Source organism: Theobroma cacao, chromosome 9 (genome assembly GCF_053813885.1).
Source record: "Theobroma cacao isolate CCN51 chromosome 9, ASM5381388v1, whole genome shotgun sequence".
NCBI lineage: Eukaryota > Viridiplantae > Streptophyta > Magnoliopsida > Malvales > Malvaceae > Theobroma > Theobroma cacao.
This window is the reverse complement of record NC_142647.1, coordinates 4,030,829-4,058,297: the sequence shown is the minus strand read 5'-3', so window position 1 is coordinate 4,058,297 and position 27,469 is coordinate 4,030,829. Positions and strand designations below refer to the sequence as shown.

The 27,469-nt window shown below is 34.6% G+C and overlaps 6 protein-coding genes across 15 annotated transcripts; all 6 read right to left on the bottom strand.

Moving 5' to 3' along the window:
• Positions 1-470: 470 nt before the first annotated feature.
• Positions 471-3,697, bottom strand: LOC18588290 (uncharacterized). Its single transcript, XM_088810368.1, has 5 exons — positions 3,652-3,697; positions 2,849-3,333; positions 2,100-2,170; positions 930-1,218; positions 471-797 (listed from the first exon to the last, which is right to left on the bottom strand). Exons 1-5 carry the CDS (start codon positions 3,695-3,697, stop codon positions 471-473), a joined length of 1,218 nt encoding a protein of 405 aa, XP_088666494.1.
• A 437-nt stretch (positions 3,698-4,134) lies between these two features.
• On the bottom strand, positions 4,135-7,472 carry LOC18588289 (uncharacterized). Its single transcript, XM_018126775.2, has 7 exons — positions 7,312-7,472; positions 6,569-7,067; positions 6,338-6,388; positions 5,722-5,856; positions 5,527-5,586; positions 4,984-5,420; positions 4,135-4,898 (listed from the first exon to the last, which is right to left on the bottom strand). Exons 2-7 carry the CDS (start codon positions 6,858-6,860, stop codon positions 4,284-4,286), a joined length of 1,590 nt encoding a protein of 529 aa, XP_017982264.2. The 5' UTR covers positions 6,861-7,067; positions 7,312-7,472; the 3' UTR covers positions 4,135-4,283.
• Positions 7,473-8,378: 906 nt separating this feature from the next.
• Positions 8,379-10,950, bottom strand: LOC18588288 (Acyl-CoA N-acyltransferases (NAT) superfamily protein). The gene is made up of 9 exons (XM_007012589.3): positions 10,644-10,950; positions 10,236-10,446; positions 10,080-10,132; positions 9,692-9,728; positions 9,530-9,595; positions 9,231-9,335; positions 8,982-9,132; positions 8,815-8,891; positions 8,379-8,713 (listed from the first exon to the last, which is right to left on the bottom strand). The coding sequence occupies exons 1-9, from the start codon at positions 10,742-10,744 to the stop codon at positions 8,648-8,650; spliced, it is 867 nt and encodes a 288-aa protein (XP_007012651.3). The 5' UTR covers positions 10,745-10,950; the 3' UTR covers positions 8,379-8,647.
• Positions 10,951-13,607: 2,657 nt separating this feature from the next.
• On the bottom strand, positions 13,608-14,396 carry LOC18588287 (Putative membrane lipoprotein). Its single transcript, XM_007012588.3, has one exon. The coding sequence runs from the start codon at positions 14,394-14,396 to the stop codon at positions 13,770-13,772; it is 627 nt and encodes a 208-aa protein (XP_007012650.3). The 3' UTR covers positions 13,608-13,769.
• Positions 13,907-17,941, bottom strand: ORG4 (OBP3-responsive protein 4 (ORG4)). Of its 3 annotated transcripts, none has more exons than XM_007012580.3 (6): positions 17,800-17,941; positions 17,506-17,654; positions 17,033-17,185; positions 16,631-16,806; positions 16,110-16,225; positions 13,907-15,192 (listed from the first exon to the last, which is right to left on the bottom strand). In XM_007012580.3, exons 2-5 carry the CDS (start codon positions 17,635-17,637, stop codon positions 16,129-16,131), a joined length of 558 nt encoding a protein of 185 aa, XP_007012642.1. In that variant the 5' UTR covers positions 17,638-17,654; positions 17,800-17,941; the 3' UTR covers positions 13,907-15,192; positions 16,110-16,128. The 3 variants fall into 3 exon arrangements, with proteins under 3 accessions (XP_007012642.1, XP_007012644.1, XP_088666478.1); XM_007012582.3 differs by lacking the exon at positions 13,907-15,192 and adding an exon at positions 15,425-15,656; XM_088810352.1 differs by lacking the exon at positions 13,907-15,192 and having other exon boundaries at positions 16,137-16,277.
• A 1,024-nt stretch (positions 17,942-18,965) lies between these two features.
• Positions 18,966-27,038, bottom strand: LOC18588286 (uncharacterized). 8 transcript variants are annotated; one of them, XR_016028657.1, is made up of 12 exons: positions 26,523-27,038; positions 25,742-25,854; positions 25,201-25,341; positions 24,962-25,071; positions 24,563-24,629; positions 21,895-23,666; positions 21,613-21,756; positions 21,499-21,528; positions 21,344-21,405; positions 21,170-21,247; positions 19,988-21,077; positions 18,966-19,206 (listed from the first exon to the last, which is right to left on the bottom strand). XR_016028657.1 is itself a non-coding variant. In XM_088810413.1 (12 exons), exons 6-12 carry the CDS (start codon positions 21,895-21,897, stop codon positions 20,604-20,606), a joined length of 426 nt encoding a protein of 141 aa, XP_088666539.1. In that variant the 5' UTR covers positions 21,898-23,666; positions 24,563-24,629; positions 24,962-25,071; positions 25,201-25,341; positions 25,742-25,854; positions 26,523-27,038; the 3' UTR covers positions 19,883-20,603. The 8 variants fall into 8 exon arrangements, 7 of the variants coding, with proteins under 7 accessions (XP_088666539.1, XP_088666538.1, XP_088666540.1 ...); XM_088810413.1 differs by lacking the exon at positions 18,966-19,206 and having other exon boundaries at positions 19,883-20,626; positions 20,992-21,077; XM_088810412.1 differs by lacking the exon at positions 18,966-19,206 and having other exon boundaries at positions 19,883-20,378; positions 20,992-21,077.
• Positions 27,039-27,469: the final 431 nt, after the last annotated feature.

Genomic DNA, 27,469 nt, shown 5'->3' with positions numbered 1-27,469 from the left:
GACTTGAAGTTGCAGAGAAGACTAAAGAGGAAAAGAAGGTAGACGTTGAATTCAACCATTAACGAATTTGTATACATGAGATTCCAGAAGTGAAATCATAGTACTAAACTTGCATTCATTCATCATAATGCGTGCTTTTATTTTTCTTTGGCACAACCCTCGGCAGAAGCTAGTCGACAGATTTTCAGGGCAACTTGAAGGGGAGTTTGTTCTGTCTACCCAAAATACTGGGTCCATAGGTGGAGTGGAACATATCCACCAGGAGAGGCAACTGCAGTGACACAAATAAAATCACCAGCAAACCGGCTGATATTGCTATCGAAATGAGAATCCAGAGGTTATTGTCACAAAGACAATATAGACTGTGGCACCGAAGGCTATCATCATAAACGTTATGGAGATGAAAAGAGTTAGGAGGCCAAGTATTTTGGGCAGGGCATATAGAAAATCAGCTTCCCAATAGCGTGCAGTTAGAATGGACAAAAACATAAAAATGGCAGCAGTGGATGAGAACGGAAAGAGTGCATCTGCAATAGCAAAGATAATGAAAGCTTTTTCACCAGAGAATATTGGGAAGCCATTATCCCCGTTATTGCCTCCTGGTACAGTGATAGCGCAGCAAACACCACCGTTGCAATAAGCGCTGCAACAACTGTGCACGAGTTGGCCGTATCTTTCAACCATTGCTCTCCTTCCTTAAGCAACTCCTTGTGTTCTTCTGTGAATACCATTGCAGGAGTTTTTCTTTCTCCGTTCAAAGCATTTCTGAAGCCAGGTTTTACGAACTTTTCCACTTCCTATACGAAAAATGATACTGTCAGAGAATTATTCAAGAGAATAAGAAGTTCAGAAACTAAAAGCACTAGTCAGAAACAAATCCACTGTAATTCTCTCTGCATTTGCAAGGCTGCCCCAGAGACAAGACTGACTCTCTCTGGTGGTGCCAGCTTTCCAGCCAATTGCAAATTATTGTTGGCAAAAATATCTGTCGACTGGACTACATAGTGCATATGGCCACTCATATTACATAGGAGGTTGAAGACATTTTCATGGTGATGCACAACTGCTCCCCGGATTGCATCACGCTTCTCAGGGTCACAATTTATAGTGCAGGGGGCATTGACGCGGAGATCTCTTCTATAACTTCTGGAATTCCACAGCTTGCAGGCAAAAGGAGCGGCAGCTTGAGTAACTCTGTAGCTTCTGAAAAATCCAACTCTGTGCCATCCGCACACAATCGTCTGACAAGTTGAAGTACTTGATGGTGCATTATTTTTGTCTCCCCGATGTGCTTAACGTGCGGCACTGTTGACCACTTGAAATTCGATACGTTTGGATTTGGGGGTTGTGAGAAAACAAGCCATAGTTCAGGTTTCATTCCTCTCTTACGATTTATTGTTTCTTACCTAATATTTCAATGACTTCCCAAGCCATTGCAGGCAACTTTTGCCACCCTACACGAGGAAAGCAGGACAGTGTTAGAATAAAAAAACCAAGTTTTCTTTTAAATTTTCCTTTCCTCTTTTGGTCGCTTGAAGAACAAAAAAAAAAAAAAATCAAGGGAGAAGAGAGTACAAAAAGGGTTATTCCTTGACCCTCCAATTCAAAGGAGGTTTAGGATGTAGAATTCAACTCTTTTTCAGCCATTAACCGCCAAAAGGAAAAATAGAAAGCAATTAACGACTTGTGGAATAACAAAATTACCAAAATGATTTTAGTAAATGACAGAAAGAACATTAACATTAGGAATTAGGATGAGCGCAGTCTTCCTCCTCTGTTCTAAGATTATAGAATTTTATTCTGTTTCGATAGGAAATAAATTTTCCAGGGAGGGGCAAAAGGATGCAAGAATGACCTTTCCAGTGCTCCTGGTCTGCAACTAACTACACCTGTTTCCTTGAAGACTAATTTACACAGTTGAGTATTTCTCAAATTTTGTCACAGCACTGCAGTACCCCTGTCTTGATGCTTCCCCTGCCCTTCCATAAAAGAAATAAAGAAATAAATTTAAACAAAAGGGGGCAAGAACTTTGTAACAAACCGAACATCAGATGGTTTCCTCTTGCAGTTGAAAACCGGCTGCATATCTGCACACAAACTTGGGAACAGTCAGCTGGGTAATCTCCTTCAATGGGGTGGTTGGGCAAGTTCTCCATATTGATGGGAACACCTGTAATAATGACCAAATTGAAAACAGTCGTCATTTTCGAAAACAATAAGGCCTCACGATTATGAACTCAAAAAATAGTTAAGTTCAGACTTTTGTCCTTAAATACGTATCGTATAATCCTTTTAGACAGTACACATCTGATATGAAATTTCAAAGGCATCAACTGTAGGCCAATTGTTTTTTAAGCAGGAGCGCTGAGCTCTTTTTGGCAAATGAGCACAAGTCTAACTTATGATATGATGAAGCTCATTCGTCAGTTTGAGTTTGGGTACGAGGAAGGAACATTAAGTTTGACTTGAGTTTTGAGCTTTCAATTTTGGAAGGTAGTCATGCACTCATGCTTAAGCAGCACGTAGATACACCATATGATGTATCAAACACTAGGAAGCAAATAAGTAGTAGGTAGAGACTGACAAAAATAAATGAAACGTTGCCAAAATGCTGAAGTTTGTTTCCGCTGCGGAATGCGGAGGGCGTCTGAGCTAACACGCTTAAAGGACTGCTACCATCGGTACAGTCACATTCTAGCCGTCATTGGATAATCCTGAGCCAGCTCTAGAGCTTTGTCTGTCAAGTGTGGAAGAATAAATGGAAAGTAAAGTATGATATTGCAAAATATGTAATCTCTAATTGCCAAGGAAGGCGTCGAATTTCTCAAACCATAAATCCAACCAGTACCAAAAGAAGTTGAAGCATGAGACCAGATTCATCAGCATAGGGACTTGGATAAGCTGGCTCAATCTCATTTCTGGTGACTCCTAACAAAAATGAGACCAAATTCTTGTGGCCATATTGCACAGCTCTATGAAGAGGAACCACTTCATTGTTATCACGTATATAGGGCAAATTGGGGTTTCTTTCTACCAACAACCTGGCTACCTCCAGGTTCCCAACCATTGCAGCAACCGTCAGGGAGGTGCTGTTACTATCGTTTGTCAATTCCAATGCCTCAACTGGCTTTAAATCTATCAGGTTACGCACAAAGTCAATATTTTTTCCTGTCCCAACCGCAATGTGAAGAGCTGTGCTCAACCCTTCCATGATCCCGGCAGCAATTGCATTAGGATTGCTGTCAAATATTCTTCTAGCACTTTCCCTGTCACCTTTGAGTGCCGCCTTGTTCAAAGGGATGTACTGGCTGAGATGCCTTATTCTCTGTGCATCTGCATCATGCAAGAAAAATATATAGAAAAGTAAAACACCCTTTTTTAAACATAATTTTGTCGGCTAAGCAGCATCTAGAAACTCTCCAAAGGCAGCTATATCAACATTAGCATGAGATGGTGAGGAAGATGGATCTTTCTGACGTAATAACGCTGTGTACAATTCCTCCAGATATCTTCTCCCTGACATATTTCACACAAAAGCATGCAAAAAAAAATTCATAAATTTGATTCTGTAAGCATATATACAGAGAAGAATGAAACTGCTGTAGTTTTCATCATAAACAATCATAACTTTATTTTACCCAGCTTTCATACCCTGCACAGCATCGTTGTCAGCATTAACTTCTGAGGAGGAAGCCATTGTTGTATGAAGTTTTCAACACTGTTCCTACTTCTTATTAGACGCTTCTTGCTCTATTTATATGTTAATTAACTAATGCCAGCTGCCAATTGCCAAAGCAAGCAGCAACTTTCCACTTCTCTTTGTTTAAAATTTTCTTCGGACGTGCATCTGTATGTACGTAGGGAATATGATTTTCAAGTACTAAGTATGTATATATGTTTCTGCATAATTACATAGAATATTGAGTTAAAATAAAAAAATAGACCATAAAATTAGATATATTTATTGTTATACAATATTAATTACAACCAAATTAACTGCCTTAATTATAACCCCAGGAAAGTAAAAGGAGACTCTTCATTCTCCAAAAGTTTGAATTGAGTTGATCAATCATTAAAGAATTATAAAAAGGGTTGACTTGTTATCTCCATAAATTAATAAATTTCACTTCTTTGCCTTGACTTTCGCTTCGATGTAGTTTTCCATAATTATTTTTGATGAATATGGCTGGATATAAGCAAAATAAGGCAGACACGGAGGCACCGAAGATATGCAATAAATCATTTTATTGCTCAAAAGGCTCACCTTGGTTCTGAATTCTGATTTAGCATAAGGGTTCTTCACTACGCTGGCCAAAAATTCCATGGCCATAAATGGAAGAGAACATATCCACAAGTAGAGAAAATTGCAGGTAAACAAACAAAATCACTAATAGACAAGCTGATGCAGCCACGGATGTTAGAATCCATGTCTCATCGTTTCCAAACACAAGATACAGTGTGGCACTAAAGGCAATCATCATGGTAGTTATGGAGATGAGAAGGGTGAGGAGCCCCATGATTAGCCTCTTGGGCAGGGCTTGGAGAAAGTTATCTCCAGCATAACGAGCGGTGAGGATGGACAAGAACATGAGGATGGCGGCGGTGGATGAGAACAGAGAGAGTGCATCTGAGACAGCGAAAATAACAAAAGCCTTTTCACTAGAAAAAACTGGGAATCCGCTATCACCGTTTGTGCCACCTGGTACTGTGATGGCTGCGGCAAACACGACTGTGGCGATAAGTGCTGCAACCACCGAGCATGAATTTGCTGTATCCTTCATCCATTTCTCTCCTTCTTTAACCAATTCCTTGTGTTTGTCGGTGAACACCATTCTCGGCGTCTTTCCTTCGTAGTTCCTAGCATCCCTATAGATACTCGGCACAAGCTTTTCCACTTCCTGGAGGAAAATGGTAAACCTGATATGTGACTTAACCAAATCACCATAAGATAGAGGGGAAACAAAATAGATAATTAATTTTTACCTTAAACCATTGCAACTCCCGTTGCATTTGCAGAGCCGCACTGGAAACAAGATTGAGCTGGTCTTGCGGTGCCAAAATTCCTGCCAGATGCAAGATATTAGTTTGAAACCTATCTAGGTCCTCTGCTAATGCATGTTTAGTCTGACGATTCATTCTATATATTAAGTTGAAGACATTGTGGCGACGGTATAGAACCGCCCTTTCGATTATGTTACGGCCATCATTGTCACGAAATTGAACTGCAATTGGAAAGGAGACTAAAATATTTTCAATGATTTCAGGTATTCCATGTGATACTGCTTGGAACAATGGATCCGCAAATATGTTTGCAGCCTTTTGAGGATCCAAACGTTCAGCTTCAGTGCATAGCAATTTGACGAGTCTAAGCGCTTCACCGTGCATAAATTTCATTTGACGGATGTGCTTAACCTGTGGTACTGCAACTCAAATAAATTTAAGCACGAGTTTAGCTTGTATCTAGCTTTGAAGTTTGTAGTAATTAGAATCTTGTGATTAGGGAAGTGCAGAATTTAATATTCATACCTAAACTGTCAATTAAATCCCACAGGGCTCTGTGCAGCTTCTGCCTCACCGCACCACACACTGATCAAGTTAAAAAAGAATAATTAAATCGACACAAGGACAGCTATCCTGAGGAAAGTGGCTGGTGACAAGTTCCTCTACCAAAGAAGGACCATGAACTAAAATAACAAAAGAGAATTTGGACGTGGACCGAACCAGGACTAAGAAAGTTGCCTCCCCTGAAATGTTGAAAGCTGCTCCAGATCGGCGCTTGGGAGTTGTTAGCTGGATTCTCTATGTCTCCTCTAATGGAATTGTTAGGAACATTCTCCAACTTCATCGGAGGGACAGCTATGTATATAATTGGAAGAAACCAACCCAAGGAAAAATGTTCCTTTCAAATAATCATATGATAAATATATGATCCTAAATGCTTTTCTATTATGAATAGTATAATTGGGTCTAATAGTGGAACCATATACTTTATCTCTTTGGCATCTAGAAATTCGTTTTTTTATTCATTCTAATTACTTTCTTTTGGTTAATGAATCCCTTGATCTCAAGATTTCGCCTTTTCTCCTCAACAAATTTAAACTAGAGGTTCGCATATATTGGTCAAATAGATATGAAATATAGGATAATTATATGAGAAGTTTGAGGAAGTATATATAGCAGGTGAGCAAACTAAGAGAGAGAGAGAGAGAGAGAGAGAGAGAGGAGTAGAAGAACTAACAGGAATAAAGAAAGCGTTGACATAGAGTCAATTCACTGCTACTACGGAATGCAGAAGACCTCACTGCAATGGAACACAAAGGAGACTTTCAGCGATAGCCCTCCAATGTTGCCAACTTTGGGTGCCGCTGAACCAGATCAGCTGCCAAATCTGCAAAAAGTATCAAGTAAGAGTTTTGAAGAGACACTGATTTCTAGTTGTTGAGAGGATTTTAGTGATTAAACTCAAATATTATAAGGAGAGTGTTGCATAATCAAGTGATAGGTTTTGGTTTCCTAGCCTAATGAAATTCTCATTTATGATAGGTTGGAAATTAAGTTGGCAACTCACCGTAAAATCCTACGAAGATGATTTGACGTAGAAGCCAAACACCCGAATTATTCTCAAATGGACTGGGCTGCACATCATCTCTTGTTACTTTAAGTAAGTAGACAAGCGTTTCCTTGTGACCAGATTGCGCAGCCCTGTGGACTGGAAACCCTTCATCCCCGTCCTGAATATGAGGCAAGTTTGGGTTTATACTGACTAGCAACTTGGCCGCATCAGTGTTTCCAATGGCAGCAGCTATAGTAAGAGCCGTCACCTTGCTTTGGTTGGCTATTTCAAGGTCCTCCGGTGACATCCCTTTCACCAGCTTCGTGACGAAGTCATTTGCCTTTCCTGTCCCTACAGCCACATGGAGCGCATATTGGAATTTGGAAGCCCAGGATCTTGGCCGTGGCTGCCCCTGGGTTTTGCTTCAAGATTTCGCAGGCGCTCTCCCAGTCACCTCTAAGCGCAGCTTTGTATAGAGGCAGGTGCCAGGTGGGATATAGCATAGACTTATTTTCTGTTGTGATCATGACACAAAGAAAAAGTCAAGAAACGTACGGACAGGACAACATCGATCTTTGGAGTTTCCATTAATTTCCATCTCAATGCTACAAGACGGTGACCTGACGTCCAATGATTCTTTGGGTAAATATAGCTATAGTTCCTGTTATCCTTTTGGTGAGGTGAATCAAATGAAAACAAAGGGAACTATTCAATTCTTTGAATGCATTTTTCCAGAAAAAGGTTTTATTCGCACTTACCAGGCTTGCTAATGGGTGCTTGTGATGAAGAGGAGGCCATTAATTCTTTGTGTTCGATCACTCTCTTGGATGCCGATCCGATTATTACATGTGAAGCAATGCGTGCTAGGCTGCTAGCTCTAGGAAGCTCCTTTTATCCACTGAAATTTGCCACAGCAGCATGATCAGCACCTGCCTAGCTGTGAACAGGTCACTTCACCAACTGCCAAAGCAAACCACTACTTCTCCATCATCTTAATTTAGTTTGACATTTTCTACGAATGTGGCGGTTGACTTTAGGAGCTAGTAGCACCACCATTTCCAAAAATAGAAAGAAATTAAAGAGACTGAGAATTTTAATGCAAGTAGTCATCCTCACTGGGAAAGAATTTATATTTAACGCTTATAAAAAAGATTACATAACATGATGAACCTAATAAATTTAATTAATATCTTTTTGTTTAATAAAATCAAATGTGTGTTCAAGAAAAGAGAATGAATTTCCCTTGTTCTTTAATATTTTTTAATTAAGTTGATCCTGAATTTCATAAGAATTAATTTCTAGAAAATAATTGAATTGTTCTCCATATTTCCATAATTTTAAATTGAGTTGAAAAAAAAAAGAGTTGACATTATCTTAGTGTTTAATAAGAATTTCCCTTATAATCCGCTTTTCTTCTTAAATATTAACTTGACCTTTTCCTCCCACTATAATCCAAAATCGACAATACCTGGATATGAGCAAAATAAGACTGGCCTGGATGGACACAATAAAACTTTTTCATAAAATAAAATAAAAAAACTAATATTAAATCAAGTGGAAGCTTTTATAATTGTTAGATATATACACTATCATATGGAACCAAATAAGTACCCCAATTTGAGTCTTAATCAAGGAAGAAATTAGACAGTTAATAACTCATTTGATCAGTTTGGCATGTGATGTATTGTTAAAATGTGAGATGTCATCTCTTGGCCCCTTACATGTTAATGAATTCATAGTTGTATTTCCTGATTTACCTATTATTTTATGACCAAATTCTTACCATATTTCCAACATTAGTCCAATATAAAATAGAAATAAAATCTTCAGCCATCTAATCATCTTTTTCAGGGAAGCAGAAAGCATATAAGAAATTCACAGCATTTACAATTTTCTGATCATGGAAATATTACATACACAAGTGATAAGTCCCCATCTTTCAAAAAACAAAAGTGTAAGTCCCGAGTAGTAATGCCGGGTGATTACGTGCTTGGGTTAATCCTTCCCCATCGTTGGTCAAGCCGTATGTAAGGCTTTCTTTTTTTCATTCAAAAAGAGAAAAAAAGAAATCCTGAATTTGTGTTCAACAGAATATTATGTCTTGAAACAAAGTAAGTACATCTGCTGTTCTAACAACTGAGAGCTTGCCATTTCAACTATCTGATAAGAATGCAAAAAGTATATCAGCCCCATTTGAAATTGACAGAAGGCCAGAAAACGAAACCGCAAAAGCACATATAGAGCAGATAAAACCGTATTACCTCAAAACCAATCTTTTCGTACAGTTCCAGTGCAGGTCCATTGTGTCTATGAACATGCACATATACCATTTCAACACCTGCAAATGAATGATTGGATTAGAAGGGGAATTTTCCCACTACTTGCACCAGTTGAGGTGCTTCTGAAGGAAATATGCTTGTAATTTTACCACTTGATCTGGCTGATTCAATAACAAAATACAGCATATTGCTAGCAATGCCTTTTCGACGGGCTGATTTGGCTACACATAAGTTGGAAACATAAGCATATTTATTCAGGTGTGTTCTGTTGATGCTGCAGAAGAGAGGCCTTATACGTTCCTGCAAGAGGTTAGATTCACAAATATATTAACAAATAACCTATTTATTTAGATTGGTGATAGGACTTGAAGTCTGAATATAAAGAGCATGTACTGTACCCCAGGAAAAGACTCTCCATGCAACAAATATCGAATGCTGAAATCAAGGGTTCCAACTACACTTTTCAGCACTGTGCGTTTGACATTCCTTTCCTCCTTCTTAACCTGATAAATTGATATCAAGGCATTCTATAAGACTCTTCATCTAGACAAAACAACAACGTAACACAAGATATGTATCCCAGCAATTAAGAGAAACAGAGAAGCTCTAAATTGATCTAATCCTAACCCAAGAGAGATAACAAACACATTGAAAGTAATACCAATCTCGGAAAAGATATCTTGTAAAAACATCATACCGTGACAATACATGTATATGTCTGCCCATGTTGCCCCCTGCATCGCCTTTTCATCGCATTGAATTCCTACAAAATAAGGAACCTTTCTAAGCATTTTACATGTAACCAAAATTCACCCATGTATTTATGAGCAATTTGAAGAAGACCAATATTCTCTCCTACCTGCTCAGCAAATTTCCTTTTGAAGTTATCGACATATCTGTATATATCAGGAATAGCTACAATTAGGGGCATCCATCCGATATCCACTCACAAACATTAGCAAAAAAACACATTTGCCCGTGAAGGCTGCATAGTGCATACAAGCAGAGGGATGGGAATTTAAACAAGTCCATTGTCAACATCTCAACAGAATTATTTTCCTCTAAACCTGACAGACTCCACAGTAAAACTTTTGAAACCATTTATTTATACCAATCAATTATTTATACTATAAACAGCTACCTACTAAGGACTTAAAGATTCATTTGTTTAGATAAGTCCAAATCATAAAACAAAAGGGTATCCTTTTACTTCAAATATTAAAAAAAAAAAGAAACTTAATTCCTACCTTTCACCTGGTCGATCCTCCCAGTGACTCTCTGCTCTCAGCCATGCCGCTGTCTACCAGAAAACCAAAAGAAAACAAAATAATCAGCAGAAAAAAAAAATCAGTTGATCAAATAAAAGGTGAAGAAAAGGAAAAATGGTTAAGAATGACATATACCCAGAATTCTTCATCAAGGAAGGCCTCTCTCGCCACGAATTTTCCAAATTCTAGTCTTTTATCTTGATTTAGCTCCTGATCCGATGGTTGCAGCCGGTCAAACCCAAGATTGGATGGTCCTAAGGAATCGAGCTGAGGAATCGACGGCGTTTGACGCTGTACCGAAAGTTCTTCCTTTTTCTCACTTTCAAATGATTTAGAATCCATTTTCCTAACCAAAGCAACCAAAAATTCATTAAACTAAAAAGAAGGCACGATAAAGAAAACATTTCTTTCAAAAAAATTGAGAACCCTAACCTTTTTCTATATAAAAAAAATTGAAAAACAAATAAAATCGGCTTCAAAAGGCAAATTCCTGATTGTTAATTCGAAGAAAAAATCATAACTGAAAGGGGAAAAAGAACTCACATTGTTGGAGAGAGGGAAATTCTTTGAAATTTGTGGCGGGGTCTCGATCCATTGCTAGAAAAAGTCAAGAATTCAGTTCTGTAAATGGAGATGGTTGACATGGCGCAGCTGCGTTTTCCCGGTTAAAAAAATTTTCAGGGGAAACAAGAATTCTAATTTTACGGCCTTGTTATCTGAAAGAGGATAAAAGAGAAAGAAGACCCTAAGAAATTGAAAAAATTATTATTCTAATGTTTATATCTGGCAATGGGAAATCAGAGGAAGAAACTTCGGCTTTTGCAGAAATAGTTCTGAAAATAAAAAGACCGACAGCTGCCGGACGTGTCAAAGTGGTGGGACATGGAAAGAGGATAAGACGAAGTTATCTGGAATGCAAACCCAAGGAGATTTTGACACGTGGAGGAGAAGGTGATGTGGCATGAAGGTAGAGGGTGCAAATGATTGGCGGGTCAAAATTATAATGTTTTGTCTTGAGAGATTTAAGCAGAAAAAGAGAGGCAAAGAACAAGGTATGGGCAAAGGGGAGCTGATACGCACACCGTTTTGGTTGAGAAAACCAAGCAGCTGTCCCCATGTTTCTTCGTCCGAGAATCTTGCGGATCTTTAGCCGCCATCGTTTCCTCTTTTCCACCTCACAAATTTCTTTCTTGTTCTTTTCTGCCCCTTTGATTTATGTATGTGTTAACACATCATGTAGTACATGGCAGGGTAGCTCAATAAATTTAAAATTTTAAAATAAAATATTTAAATGAAATTTTTTAATTAAAATTTTATTTTTTTAATTTTTTAAAATATAAAATTTTTAATTAAATTTTTATAATCAAGTTCTTATAATATTTTTTTTCAATTGATAATATAATCAATCCATTTAATATTTCTTGAGATATTGTTGATCTTAAATAAAATTTTATTAATTTTAGTTTTGAAAAACTTATTTCTACTGAAACAACACTTACTGAAATTGTTAACATTATTCTAAAAATATTTAACTATTATAATTATCTTATATTTTTTAAATAATTAATATAAAATCAACAATCAAAATTTTTAATTCAAATAAATCAACTATCACATAAAATAAAATAAAATAATAATATAATATAAATCTAAATTAAAATAAAAAAATATGTAAAGATTAGAACAATAGTACCTAATTGTTGAATGTTTATTACAAATTGTAAATTGCAAATTGCAAATGAAGCTCATAGTTTTATGAAGATAATAAAATAACAGACTTCTTGTGTATTCTTTATAGAAAAATTAAAGTTAAAGAAAAAAAGAGCAAATGAGAAAGAAAGATTTCAATAGTAGATATTATATATTGAAAAAAATAATCAATTTTATATATAGAAAAAAAAATAGTTGTTGAAAATCATTAAATGTGTTGATTAAAAATAAAAAAAATAAGTGAAAAAAAAATAACTGTTGAAAATGATTAAATACATGTAATTGTTAGTTTATTGAAAATAAAAAAATATAGTTGAGAATTAATAGTATTATAGAAATTAAAAAAAAATAAAAAATTAAAATTTATTAAGTATATAATTAAAAAAAGTAAAAAAAATAAATAATTTAATAAATTATTTTTTATTTTTATATTTTTTAATATAATTAATTATATTATAATTATTATAAAATTATAAATCTTTTTTAAAATTGAAGCCTCCCTAAATTGGAGGCCTAAAGCCCTTGATTGGGTGGCTTCACCCTAGGGCCGGCCCTGACGCCAGGCCAGCTAGGCTCAAACTGAAAGCCCAACCACGTTGAAGCTATGAGCCTATGGAATGGAAAAGGATTTCATGGACAGGTGAAAATATTGGACTGATGGTACGTTTGGTTGGCGGAATAGACAGGAATGGAATAGAATAGTTATTATGTGGGAATAGAATGAGGTGGGAATAGAATAGAATAGTTATTACTTAGTTTGGTATGACAAAGGGAATAGAACAGGAATAATTATTATGACTTATTGTAGTGTTTGGTTGGTAACAATAATTTTGGAATAAGAAAGGAATAGAAAATAAAAAGACAAAAACATCCTTTATTATTTATGTGACATTTTATTTTTATTAGATTTTTTAAATATTAATAATCTAGAATTTAATTAAAATATTAATAATAAATCATTTAAATATTAATATTTATTTAATTTAAATATTATTATGATTAATTTTTATTTTATTTTATTTTTAAAATATTAATAATTAATAATTTATTTAAAATATTAATAATTGATAATTTCAATATTAATATTTATTTATTTTTTAAAATATTAATATTTTATTTAATTTAAATATTATGATGATCAATTATTTTATTTTATTTTATTTTTGAAAATTAATAATTGATTATTTATTTAAAATATTAATAATAGATAATTTAAATATTAATATTTTATTTAATTTAAATTTTATTATGATTAATTTTTTATTTTATTTTTTAAATATTAATAATTGGTAATTTATTTAAATATTAATAATTGATGATTTAATTATTAATATTGTTTATCTAATTTAAATGATATTATGTTTATTTATTTTTAATTTATTTTGTTTTTAAGTAGGAATAATTTATAATTTATTTTATTAATAATTGATAATTTAAATATTAATATTTTATTTATAATTTAATATTAATATTTTATTAAAAATTGGAATCAAGTGAGAGAAAGAGGAGAGAGAGAAAAATAATATTTTATACTAATAAAGTTGTAAATTTTCAAACTTGTAAGGGGTATTTTTGTCTTTATTCATTTTTAAATTTATTCCTTAACCATGGAATAGCTAATACCATGGGGGAGGGTGGTATTAGCTATTCCTTGGTTTTAAAGGATTTTGAAGAATAGCCATTCCATAGGAATGGCTATTCCTTGGAGCATTTTCCAACCAAACAAAGGAATAAAAATTCCTTGAGAATAAAGGGGGAATGGCTTAGCCATTCCCCCAACCAAACATGCTATGAATGTTTTTGATGCAAACTAGCGACTGTTATATAGTTGTAAATTACACAGAAAAAACCATGGTGATAAGACATAGGGGCTGCGATACAAATACAGTGGCCACTACAGTAGTGACCCCCAAGGAGGAAACGAAATAATCAACAATGATTATTGACTAGATGTTTTTTTTAGCCTTCAAAATCGGTTTTCACCCAGTGACAGTACTTGCTCTTCATCTTCTCATCAAACTCCTTGGCTTTAATCTCAGCAATTTTTGCTGCATTTGCCATGGATTCCTCTTGCACTCTTGCTATCCTTCTGCTCCTTTTCTTGGCTGTTGCCTCTCTCTCGGCTTCTAATCCCTCGTATTCTCGCACCCAGCAGGTATGGACCGCGCAGGTCAGCGCTAACACCACCAGCTGCATTAGCAACATTGCCATGAAAATCCCACATTCCACTCTCACCAATAGCTTTGCCTCTTTTGGGTCCCGCGGGGACTTTAGCATTGAAAGACTAGATCTCTCTCTTGTAAATAAGGCCAATATGCTGAGAACTTGCCCAATCAACGAGGCGATGAGAAGTGAAACATGGGTTATGAAGCAGAAGTGGGAGAGCTGAGAGTAGAAGCCCACGAAGGAGGAGAGAAGGGAGATGCAGGAGACCATCAGGAATGCTAAACCCAAAGAGGTTGGAGGCATTTTGAGGAGAATAATGGGAGCAAGAGAGGTTGCGGAAAGGATAAAGAGAGTAAAGTTCAAGCAGGAGAGAAGGAGACTTGGGAATGAAAAGGAGCTTCTAAGCTTGGAGGAAGACATCTTTGGGTTGATGTTTGGATTGCTCTAAGTCGGGTTTCAGGGTTTTGCTTTGGAGTTCGGAGAAAAGAGAATTTAACTTATATACAAGAAGGGGTAGATGGCCGTTGCAGGGTTTACAACGGCTAGGCAGACAGGGTCCACTCTTCAACCTCGAATGAAGTGTATTGTTCGTGGAGTTTTCCCTCTACATGGTTTCAAAGTGAAAGGATTCTAATACTGTTTTTGGCTTTCAAATTTTGAAGTCTAGAGTTAAATCAATATAAAAGGATTACAATTTCCAAGTGAACAACTTTCTTCTGGCCAAAAAAAAAGAAAAAAGTTAACAAGTTAACAATGTATGATTCTTGATTAGCATGATTAGCCATACTTCAGTTGCCTGCACCAAGTAGCTTCTTCTTGTCCAAAACATTTTAGTCAGGTGTTGCAGTCCCAACTATCTAGCAGCTAAAACCCACAACTTTAGTTAATATGATTATTGCCCTTTCCAGTTTTTTACAAGAAAACTTTTAAGCTTGCTTCAATTTGATCTTAACTAGGTAACCAGACAAATCAGCGTAGCCAAGATATACTGAGATACAAATAATTGGGATTGGGAAAGCCTCTTTCAATTCTCTCCTTCAGAGCGGTACCATCAAAGATGTACCCAGATTCATAAATGCAGCACCAAACAATTCGTGCTTTAAGGGAAATCGCGAAAGCAAATTTCTTATGCTCTTATCTAGCTGTTTCTGTATTGAAGTGGGGAAACAGAGAAGGAAAACCAAGAACTCAACCAATCTGCAGCAGCCAAGATAAACTACAAGAAAGAACATACCCATACTTTAACCAAACCATTTATAAGCGAAAATAATCAATATGATCAAAGAATCCAATAAATATAAACCCTCTGATATTGTTACACCACCAAGCCCTATTGCAAAAATTGTGATCAATCTCGTCAATTAAAATAACCTGATTTACCAATAATGTCACTAGGAGACTTGTCAACGGCAATAATTGATATATAAAAGGAAGGTGGAGAAAGAAAAGACCAAGAAGCAATTAAAACTACCATTATAATGAAGTCAATTTCATACATGAATTTGCTTTAATTTCAGGGAAATTTTTTATTTGATAACCCTGATTCACTCATGCCATGGCAACTTAATGCTATACAAAAGAGCCGCTGCATTGGTGTTTAATAAGTAAACTTGGTGTTGATCAGTGTACCTCCATCCATGTATGGAAAAATCATCCTATCAATTTCAATTCAAGCTGACCCTGCTAAGTTTGAAGTTTTGATAAGAAAACTTTATAGTGAACAAAAACTAAAAGGGAATAATAACAGTAAACATAAGATGTCTAATTCATTACAAGCTAAATTCAGACCAGAAAATGTAATAAATGAATAAAACTCATACCACAAAAGATGAAATTCTCAAAAAACGAGGGTCTGGCATGTAAAACAACTCACCAATAATACGTGAACAGAAGAATGTTTGAGCTAGATGCACTCATGAGCACATATTCACACACAGGTGGGCATACAGAGGTAGGAACACATAGAATCAAATGCATATTCCCAGAGATAAATGGTACAAAATTCCAGATACTTTGAATTTAACAAAAATAAATCTTTATCTACTTGACAATTTCATATCCTACAAATTGCCAGTTAGAGTATGCCAGTCGCCAACCTGAAATGCTACTAAAAATGTCATGAGGTAGCCATACCTGATATTTTGACAACCAATCATGACGAATGAGTCAGAATGGCCTCAACTCTATCTAGTGAAGCTTGCAACCGCCCAGAGTTCATGTTGAACAATGGTTCATCAGTACCAAGAGCTCTGTTATATTCAAGGTATCAATGATAAGCTACACATAATTGTGAAAACATGTCTGGTAAGAAAAAGGAAGAGAAGGAATTAATGAATAACTGAATAAAAGAAACAAAAATGTCACTATTAACAACTAAGATGGAGAAGCATGCCATTAAAAGTTCTGGTGATTTATTTTGAAAGCACATATATTATAACATTATGAATATACTAAATCCTAGAAATATCTTAATTATAAGTTCATAGAAGATCAAGGAACATACCCTGCACAACTTTCAACAAAATTGTAGGGGATAGTTTTGGCAAGCTTAACATCAAAGACTATTCTACTATTCTAGGGATGAGCTTATCATTTCTTCCTTTTGCTTACATAATATTCTTAAATACAAGTTCATAGAACATCAAGGAACTTGCCCTGTAATTTCTGGAAGAACATAATCAGCTCTCCACCCAAATCGAAAATCCAGGCCAGGAACCAAGCCAAGTGTTGTCTTATTCCGAATCCGAGAAACTCCATCTCCACCCAAACAGGTGGTGAGCTTCCATTTCCAACCAGTTGCATTTAGCTTGAAATTATGGCCTATGCCAACCTATTTCCAAAAACTTTAGTGTAACCATTACAAAATATGCACAAGTCATGCATGAAAAACAAATAAAGTTTTTTCTTTTTTTTGGGGGGGGGGGGGGGGGGAAATAAACAAAGAACAAATAAAGTTACCCACACTCCTACAGTACATGTCAAATTTTGAATAGACATCAGACTTCTACATGAATGCTATCACTAAGCCAAAATGGATAAAGGATAGTAGATCGGACCTGGAGATTTAGAAATTTCGTCACAGGGATCTTTTTTGAAAGGAGGCGTACATCTTGATGTATAGGCTCATATGCAAACTTCCACCTCCGTTCAGGAGATAAAGGCTTCAGCACAAGCTTTGTTTGGAAATCATTGATTGGAGCATTGTAGAACTGAAGCAAAACCAAGATGTAAATACTCAATAGGTCATAAATAACAACAACCTGTACAGATTATACATATCTTCCGTAAAAGTAAGCATCCTTTTCCAAGTAAAAGCAGCACTTTGAAAAGAAGGAAGATGAGACAGTTAAAAAGATACTCCTTTCATTGGCTCATGCCTGAAGCTTACATGACTAACTAAGCTCCATACATACATTCATTGTGACCAAACAATAAGACACCCCCATTCACATACAAAAAGAATAACGAGAATTAATAGCATAAGGATGGAACAGTCGAAGATTGTAAAATAAAAGAAGAGAAATATAACCTCCAAATTGACACCAACTCGAAATCCCTGAATTTCTTTTCTAAACTTGAGGAACAACTCTGATGGCATCAAGTTTATGTTGTATAGCTCATCCCAGGAAGTGGGTTCTTCGCCATTAGGCGCCGGCTCCATTTTTCAACCGACCAAAACTAAAAATCAATTCCCAAGGAAAACCAAACACAATAAAAGCCAGTTTCAATAAAATTTTAACACAAAAGACTAAACTATCAGTAGCACTTCATTACTGGAATTTCTTGAGGTAAAATCACTGAAGCCATGGAGAAGTATACGTACCTTTAAAAAAGGATTGGATACGTAGAAGCGTATTGCACGTATATGTACGGATATTTGGGTGGAGTGGATGTCGTCTAATGTTCTGGTCCGTTTTCTGTAACGGGAGGAGAGGGAGGTGCTTCGGCAATTTTAATGAATGAGATTTTAGGGGGCTTCTTCACTTCTTGTCGTTATGTAAGTCAATTTACTTCAGATGTTTCATTTTTTTTCTATTATTTTGAAAAATGTTTTAAAATAATTTTTTTAAAAATTTTAAACATCTAATGTCCTCACTTTTGTTTTTACATCACAAGTTATAAAAAATTTATTTTTTATAAAATGCATAAAGTCAAAAATTTTATTTTCAATCTCTGTAAAAATAAAAAAACAAACATTTAAATATGAAAAGAATAGTATTAATTAATTAAAGAATGCACAATAAAATTATTTTAACTCAAAATTATTGATTCAATAATTTTATGTGACACTCAAGCATTTAATTCATTGGTTAATACATGATTTATTCTTTAAAAAGTAAAATTGGAATGCTCCTTTCTTTAATTATAAAAAAAAATTATCAACATAAAAAAATATATTTTGTACATCTTCATAAATTTTCTTATACACGAATTGAAATGACGGCTTTCTATTGCTACCCCGTTTTATCATAGTCTTTGAGCTTTGAAAACCAAATGGGATGTAATTGTGTTGTATTAACTCTCTTGGATTTTACTCCAATTTTCCATTCCATTAGGATATTTATACGAGTTCATAATTATTACTATATTTTTTTCAAAAAAAAAAAAGGTTCACAATTACAAGCAAGCTGGTATGATCAAAATACAATATAATTAGAATAAGATCTGTTTTATGCAGTGGGTGTGTAAAAGTCATTATTCTATTTATAAAAATGGAATCATTTGTATAATTAACGTTAACTAATTATAACGTAAATGTTAAAATTGATTGTAATTTTTTAACCCAATATAATTAAATAAGAATGAAATAAAAAATATATGATGAATATTAATTATTATTGTTATATAAATATAAGAAATGATTTGTGAATATATTAATAAAATTTAATATCAATAATTTGAAAAAGAGAGAGAATGTTGATGCTGCAAAAAAGAAACTAAAACAATAAAACAATGAAAGACATGAAAATGTACAAAAATAGTATTCATTACAAAATAGACAAATTTTATACAATATACAAAAATATTGTTGATTGACTAAAGATGTAAGTTCTTTGCTAGAAAAGGTGAAACCTGTCTAATAACAGCCTTAATGTGCTACATAGTATAGAACCAAAAAAATCAAGTGCTGCTCTTTAAGGGAGTGTGTAAGAAATGTACAGACAAAAGATTGCCGCAGTGCAGGAACATTTCATTCATGCGTAGCACGTTGTTGTGGAAATATAGCAGACTGCAAACGTGTAACAAAAAAAATATAAGTGGTATCAGTTTCTATAACTTGTCAAAAGAGGTTCATTTATGTATAGACAGCATTGCAATAGAAAAAGTACACTAATTTCCTAATAATCAATAACAAATATTTTCGGGTAGTTGTAAACAGTGATATGCAATAATATCATAAGGATAACAGAAGATAATAATCCATAAATTGAACATCAACTATATAGTTGCCCTGTCACTCAAAAGAGTAGAAAATGTTCAGGCATATGTTTAAGGGAGTTCTCATACTTTCTATAAGACAGGGTTTTTCATACTTTCATTTATTTCTACAGCACATAAACACACCATTAAAAATTATGTAAAACAAAATATGCAATATGTATTGACTGAACACTGATTTTCAAGAACACAACAGTGTTGACTTCAAATTCTTCCAACAGGATGATCATGAAGGATGAATGTAGAAAATGCATACATTAGATGGCAGATTAAAAGTGAAAAAAATATAACAAAGAAAAGTAATAAACGGATACAGTACAAAAAATCCAAATAAAAGCAAATGAACCATATAATTGACAAACAAATCTGAACAGTTTAATTAGAAGCGAAAAAATTACATCACCTTTGGATCAAAAATAAATCAAACATATTGACCATTTTTTATAGCTGTGAGAAATAGTCAGCAGTTTTTACACTTCATAAAATGATATGCATATAAGTCCAACCATACAAAATATACAGTTTTGAACAAAAACTGTGAACCATAGTTGACATTCAATAAAAATACCTACACACATATAGAACTGTAATAATCATAGCCATTTGGCAGATTTCTGGAGTTCAACGATGACAATTCGCTTCCCTTTGATGCATTTAGCAGCAAGTTCATAATCCATGGCAGCATAATCCATGGAGTGTCTTACCTCACCGTGAAAGGTTTCTGGACCTTTTCCTGGAGGAAACTCTGGAATGTTCGGAATGCTGCTGAACCAGCCTAGGCCAAGGACTACAAAGTCCACCTGGTAAACTTATAAACTTAATTACATACCTCTGTATCCTGGGGTGTGGTCCAAACTCCTTTGGTACTGCTTTGGGACTCAAAAACTGTCGGATGGAAACCTGACTTTGTGATTTCGACAGGAGATAACTTTTATGAAGATGGCCTGACTGGAGTAGATAATCCTGCATTCAATCAGTCATTCACTGCAATCTACACAACCCCAAGTTTGAAAAAGCAATGGTACAATGGTAAACAAATAAATATTTCAATCCAATTAGCATTGGTTTGGGTATCATTTCGTTAAATATTGTACGAATTAGCATGACCATGGCAGAGACGGATGCATAGATGGACAAGAGGGTGGAGATGGAAGGCAGCTCTTTCAACAGTGAAGACATGATCTCTTGCTATTGAGGCTTGGAAGTATAGACTGAAAGCAAGAAGAGTGAATTTATAAGCAGATGCTGGATGCAAAGAATTTGAACGGAAAAGTGTAGGAATTTGTTGCTGCAATTTTCCTACTAGTGTAATCATAGTAAAGATTAGGTTTAGAAACCTTCCAAAACACAATAGGGGTTCACACTCACTTTAAAGAAAAAAAAAATCAATATCCACCCAATTAATATGCAACTGATGCTGCTTTCTATCGTCTTTGACGCATACAAAGACAGGAAGTTACTAAAACTTTAGAAGAAACAACCAATGATTTCAAAACTATGAAAATTTTTCTTGCAACCCATGGAAACCCATCCTCACATAAATACAAAGTCTCAAAGAAACAACAAAAACTTTCACCTTCCACATTATGTTTTGGGTCTATTCGGATAGCTGTAGTTCCCAAATTTTTAAGAGATGCCTGCCTCAGATAGTGTACCCCAAACCTACATGATAATCAGTAGTATTAATAACCATCCATTTAATAGTACCAAATTTCAGGAATAATAAAACAAAATATTGCAACATTTCCACTCACTCCCAGTTTTCACTTTGAGCCTCTAATAGCCAACAAAAAAGGATTATCTTGTGAGAAGGAAATTGAAAAGACAACTCCCTAACAACAACACAACAGCATGTGAGAATGAATACATTTTGAAGTACTCAAAATTAATACATGGCTTCTTAGATGCTTCCCCATAATCACACTTACTGCCTTGGGATTTCTGGATGCAACACATGAAGGTTGATGTTTGATAAATCCCAAAATTTTACCTGCAGTAAATGAACGATCAATCAATCAAACCACCTAAACCATTCATATCTTTCCACATTACATGACAGCACTAAAAGACAACTTTAATTTACCATTTTATCCACGGATCCAGTCGCAAGCAACTGTGTAAAAAAAATAAAAGAATGTTTCATGCATAGGAAACAAATAACCTGACCAAGGAATTAGAAAGAGATATAAATTCGTACATTTGGTGCTGCAGGATTATATGAAAGGGTGCAAGCAGTCATGTCATATGCATGGAGAGTAAAACTTGGTTTCGACTCAAAAGATGGATTAGATTTGGCAGCTCGAATATTGTAACCTCTGATTGTACCATCTTCAAGAGTCACCTGATTAAAACTAAAAATATCTTAATATGCATCCAATTAGCAAAGATAGGCTAGTCTCTGTTTTTAAATGAAAGAAATCAAATAAAAGTAGCATCATCTCTAAGACATTAGCCCTAGGTTAAAGGCTGAAGAACACACCATAAATGAGTACTCAGTGTGTGGATCTTATGCCAAGCATTTAACCTCAAAAGTGACTGACCACTTAAAACCAGAATGAGACAGTACTTTACTCTCGCATCCTTCTGCAATGTATAACCATGGTAAAAATAAAAGTCTCACAATATCTTGAAAGCAATTATAACAAACTAAAGGATCAAAGCATAAATTGTGTACTCAAACATAAAAATAAACAGGCTTTACAAATTAACCACTTGCACAGTTTCAACTATCTTCTGCTTTAATAACTATTCACGCTTTATAATGCAGATGAAAAATTGGCAAGTGCCACACATGAGGACTGCATCATCTCAATGCTTCTTCTGCTCACGAGATTTTTATCAGTCCATATACACACAGACAGACATAGCAAAATACTCAGTGATAGGAAAAGACAGATGACTGAATAAAAAATAGATGACAACTTATATGGTGCTAGCAAAACTAAATTCTTGCCTTGTCCTCATGATGCTCCATGGTTATATTGCATTTTCCATCATGGAATTGTAAATGTTGTACAAAGAGAAGAAACAAAAAAAAGGGTAGTGAAACTAACCAAACAGGCAGAGAGAAAGAGAACAAGGCAAAAACAGAGAAAACCAAACATACAAAGAGAGAGGAAGAGGCGAATAGAAAGAAATAAAGAACAAAAGAGAGAAACGTGAGAAGGAAAAAATAAGAACAAAAGAGACAAAAATAAGATAAAATGGGCGATAAAACCCAAGAGGAGGAGGAGGGAAAGCTTCTAGATGATAAGGAAAAACCTGAAAATCTGAAAACACCCTTATCTCATGCAAGAATTCCCAAAGAATACTAAATGAAAAAAATCAAATAAAAGCAGCATCATCTCTAAGACATTAGCCCTAGGTTAAAGGCTGAAGAACACACCACAAATGAGTACTCAGTGTGTGGATCCTATGCCAAGCATTCAACCTCAAAAGTAACTGACCACTTAAAACCAGAATGAGATGGTACTTTACTCTCCCATCCTTCTACAATGTATAACCATGGTAAAAACACAAGTCTCAATATCTTGAAAGCAATTATAACAAACTAAAGGATCAAAGCATAACTTGTGTACTCAAACATAAAAATAAACAGGTTTTACAGATTAACCACTTGCACAGTTCCAACCATCTTCTGCTTTAATAACTATTCATGCTCTATAAGGAAGCTGAAAAATTGGCAAGTGCCACACGAGGACTGCATCATCTCAATGCTTCTTCTGCTCACGAGATTTTTATCAGTCCATATGCACACAGACAGACATAGCAAAATACTCAGTGATAGGAAAAGACAGATGACTAAATAAAAAATAGATGACAACTTATATGGTGCTAGCAAAAATAAATTCTTGCCTTGCCCTCATGATGCTCCATGGTTATGTTGCATTTCCCAGCATGGAATTGTAAATGTTGTACGGAGAGAAGAAACCAAAAAACTATAGTGAAACTAACAAACAGGCAGAGAGAAAGAGAAGAAGGAAAAAATGGAGAAAACCAAACATACAAAGGGAGAGGAAGAGGCGAATAGAAAGAAATGAAGAACAAAAGAGAGAAACGTGAGTTCTTTGTTAAAAATGGTAAAACCTGTCTAACAACAGCCTTAATGTGCTACTTAGTATAGAACCAAATAAATTAACTGCTGCTCTTTAACAGAGTTTGTAAGAACTGTACAGACAAAAGATTGACGCAGTGCAGGGATGTTTCATTCATGCTACAATGTGTAGCACGTTGTTGTGGAAGTATAGCAGACTGCAAACATTTAACAAAAAAAGAAGTGGTATCAGTTTCTGTAACTTGTCATAAGAGGTCCATTTATGTATAGACAGCATTGCAATAGAAACAGTACACTAATTTCCTAATAATCAATAACAAATATTTTCAGGCATTAGTAGGCCGCGATATGCAATAATATCATAAGGATAACAGAAAAAAATAATCCATAAATTGAACATCAACTATGTAGTTGCCCTGTCACTCAAAGAGTAGAAAATGTACAAGCATACGTTAAAGGAAGTTCTCAACAAAAATATAACACAGTTTAGTGCTGTTCAAAAATTTTGGACAACATTCTGCTAGGTGAAAGTATGTTCACATTTGCAACAATAAAACAATAATAAGATATCAACTTTTTATCTTCTACTCTTATTATAACAAAATGGATGAACAAATTCAAAGCTAAAGTTCATAGCACCTTTTCTTGTTATGTGTACCCAAGTTTTTTGGCCAAAATGTCTATAAGTTGGTTCTTCCCCTCCAGAATATATTTCCAAAAACCAATTGTCTGGTGAAAAAAATGAATCCCCACCAATGACTAAAAGAATATTAAGTCATTTCTTATCCTTCGATCAATTTAGTTTTGAAAGCAATAAACAGATTTTGACTAAGACAGGGTTTTCTATTTAGCTAAATTTCTATAAGACAGGGTTTTTCATGCTTTCATTTATTTCTACGGCACATAAACACACCATTGAAAGAATTAATGATATAAACCACATTAGCTGAATTAATCTCCACAAGGAAACGTTTATATCATTAGGGCTTGCTGTAGGAAATACATGAAAACACATTGGTTCCTTTGCCTATAGTGAACATTCTAAACTGCTTTATCTTTAACTAAAAAAAAATGGAATATAAGAAATATTTACCTTCAATTCAAACGACTTCGGATCACGTGTAAGCTGCTCAGCATTGATTCCCTCATGTGCAAGAAGCCTTCAAATGCAAAAAAGACAATATATATATTCCACAGGATAAACAAAAAATCTTGGAGAACTAACCAAATGTTAACCCTTCAAATAGTAATCTCAGCTGAGATGCATACCAACTGAAGCTTCATTCAGTTAAAGAAACTGAAGACAAAATTTTGAACATTTGACTTTCAATTTCTAGGTACCAACAAATAGGTTTTTAATACTATCACTGCTTTTCAAAAAAAAAAAGTTTTTAATACTAATATCAAACAATAACTCAAAGGTTCTTAAACTTGCCATATACAAATACACAACCAAAAAAAGAACTTCAGAACATGGTGAACTGTTACTCACAGTTTTATACTTAAATTCTCCACGAATGTTTTGAGCTGTTATGATTGCAGATGAAAAACATAGAACAATGACATGAATTGACTCTTCAGAAAGTTTCACTACTTTCCCCCCTGAAAATGAGAAAGAAAATTAGCTTAGACAATATCTTAGGCATGCACATAATTAAATAAATACAAGCAATGTGATATTTATCACAACAATAATTATATAAATAACCTGAAATATCACAACAAAAGCACCTCAGAGCATATCGGACTGGTGAAAAAAGTAGGAGATTTGCTTTTAGTCTCGGACCAAAATAAGGATGAATACCAGAAAGAATCTTTGCCTGTTTATCCTGAATATTAACATCATAAACACCATCAGATGCTTCATTGAACCTGCAAGGAAAAGCAGAAATTGTTTAAAGCGTGATAGAAGGAAGCAAATACTCACACACGATTTAATTATTATCACCATGACATGAAGTGCAGAAAGACATATCCTATGTAATCGAATATTGATCCCAACAATTGAATATTGATCCCAACAGAACCAAAAAAATCTGACTAATCGATCCAGAAACTTTCAAGGATATAGTCAATTCATTTAATATCATCAATTTAATAACTAATAACAGTAATGCGAATAGATAAATCAATATTTACAAATATATCAAGATCCTGAAACAATAGATATATGGATGGATAAATACATTGAATATCCACAAAAGAAAATATATTCTTCTCATTGTGAATAAGAAAATAACAGAAATGCAAAAAGTGAAGAAAATTGACTTACAGTCCACTAAAGAATTGATGTCTCTGCACATGAATTCATATGCCTATGCACCAAAGTCGTTTCTCTTGTGAATCTAATGCGATCAAGATCTGATTGAATAGTTGTTTGCAAATCTAAAGGAAAAAAAAATTAATTAAGACGTAGGTATCACATCTTAAATATGCTAATTAATTTCATTATTGACTACTCTATTGTCATACCCAATAAAGCATACAAGAACGTAAAGACCCAAAGGACGAAAATCAAGAATTAAGCAAAGAATGAAAACCAATAAACCAGTTACACTATTATGATACCCAGTAAAGAATGCAAGAAAGTAAAAACCCAAACAACAAAAATCATGAATCAAGCAAAGAATGAACACCAACAATCCCGCAAAGAAAAGAAGAAATCAAAGCACAAAATGAGCGGAAAAAAACAACCAACAAACTGTAGGCAAATACCTAACCCCAGGGAAAAAATGTAGAACCAACAAAACACACATGCAATCTCAGCAACCATGCAATTCAGAGAACTAAGCCTAAACTCTAACAAACCATAGACCAATATATGCTAAGTAAATGGTTCAACTTCATTCCATTCCATACAGACAATCACTCCACTAAAGAAGGGTCACAACCTCAAAGCAACTCACAAAAGCATTTAAACTAGAATCAACATTACCGCTACATTAATTATTATTTTTATAAAAATTAGAATTCCAACATAAACCAAAATTCAAAAAATCAAATCAAATTTCTTTTTTTTTTTAACTTCCAATTTCTAAACCAGGAGAATGTACCTGTGAAGCTTTCCCCGCAGATTGTCCAAATGATAAGGGTGCGGTTTTCCAGGTTTGACTTCAATTCTTGGTACAAAAAATAAAGGGCCATAAGAACAAATTGAGAATTTCAGGAACAAACAAATACTAATACTATTAATGCCCTGTTTGGTAACTGAAAAATTGCAGGAAGATGATAAAGAAACTTAGGATATCCTTTCAATTCCATGATTTCGAGGGCCTTTCAAAAAAAATTCCATGATTTCAGGGTATGGACAATTTTGGAAGCATTCAAACAGATGGAGAACCGAAAACCCATAAGCCACCACAACCTAAGAGAAGAATGAAAGAGAGAAAGAGAAAGGAAGAAAGAACGAAGAGAGAAACAGAAAAAAGAAGGAAGGAGAAAAACAAAGAGACAAAGAGAGAAGAAGAACGGGAGAGCAATAGAAAGAGAGAAAAATTGTGGTTTGGGTCTGTTGTTTGAGGGTTTGATGAAATCCAAGGTGAAGTTTCGGTTTCCAACAGTTGGGAGGACCGCATGTCACATTCTGAGGGGTACGACAATGTCCCTAAAAGAACTTTAAAATGATAACACCACATGTCACATCATATGGACATGAGAATCATTGTGCAGTAAAATTGAAAATCTCATCCGCCACACATTTGGAAAATCACAGACAATGTCATGGCGACAACATTTGGGAAATCACATGGCGTCAAAACAGTATATAGTAGAAACAGTATAAAAGCACATCTGCATTTCTCATCCTCACTTGAAAAACAATACCTCTTCGACCAAAAATTCCCCATTACATTTTTATGAAGAAAAACAATCTTTTTTGAGTTCGATCCATCTTCTTTTTAAGTTGCAAGCAAATCAATTCTCACATTCTCTCGGAGAAATGCCAGTCAACCAATCAATTTACCAAAGGTTAGTGTGCACTGTTGCAGATTAATTTCTTTAT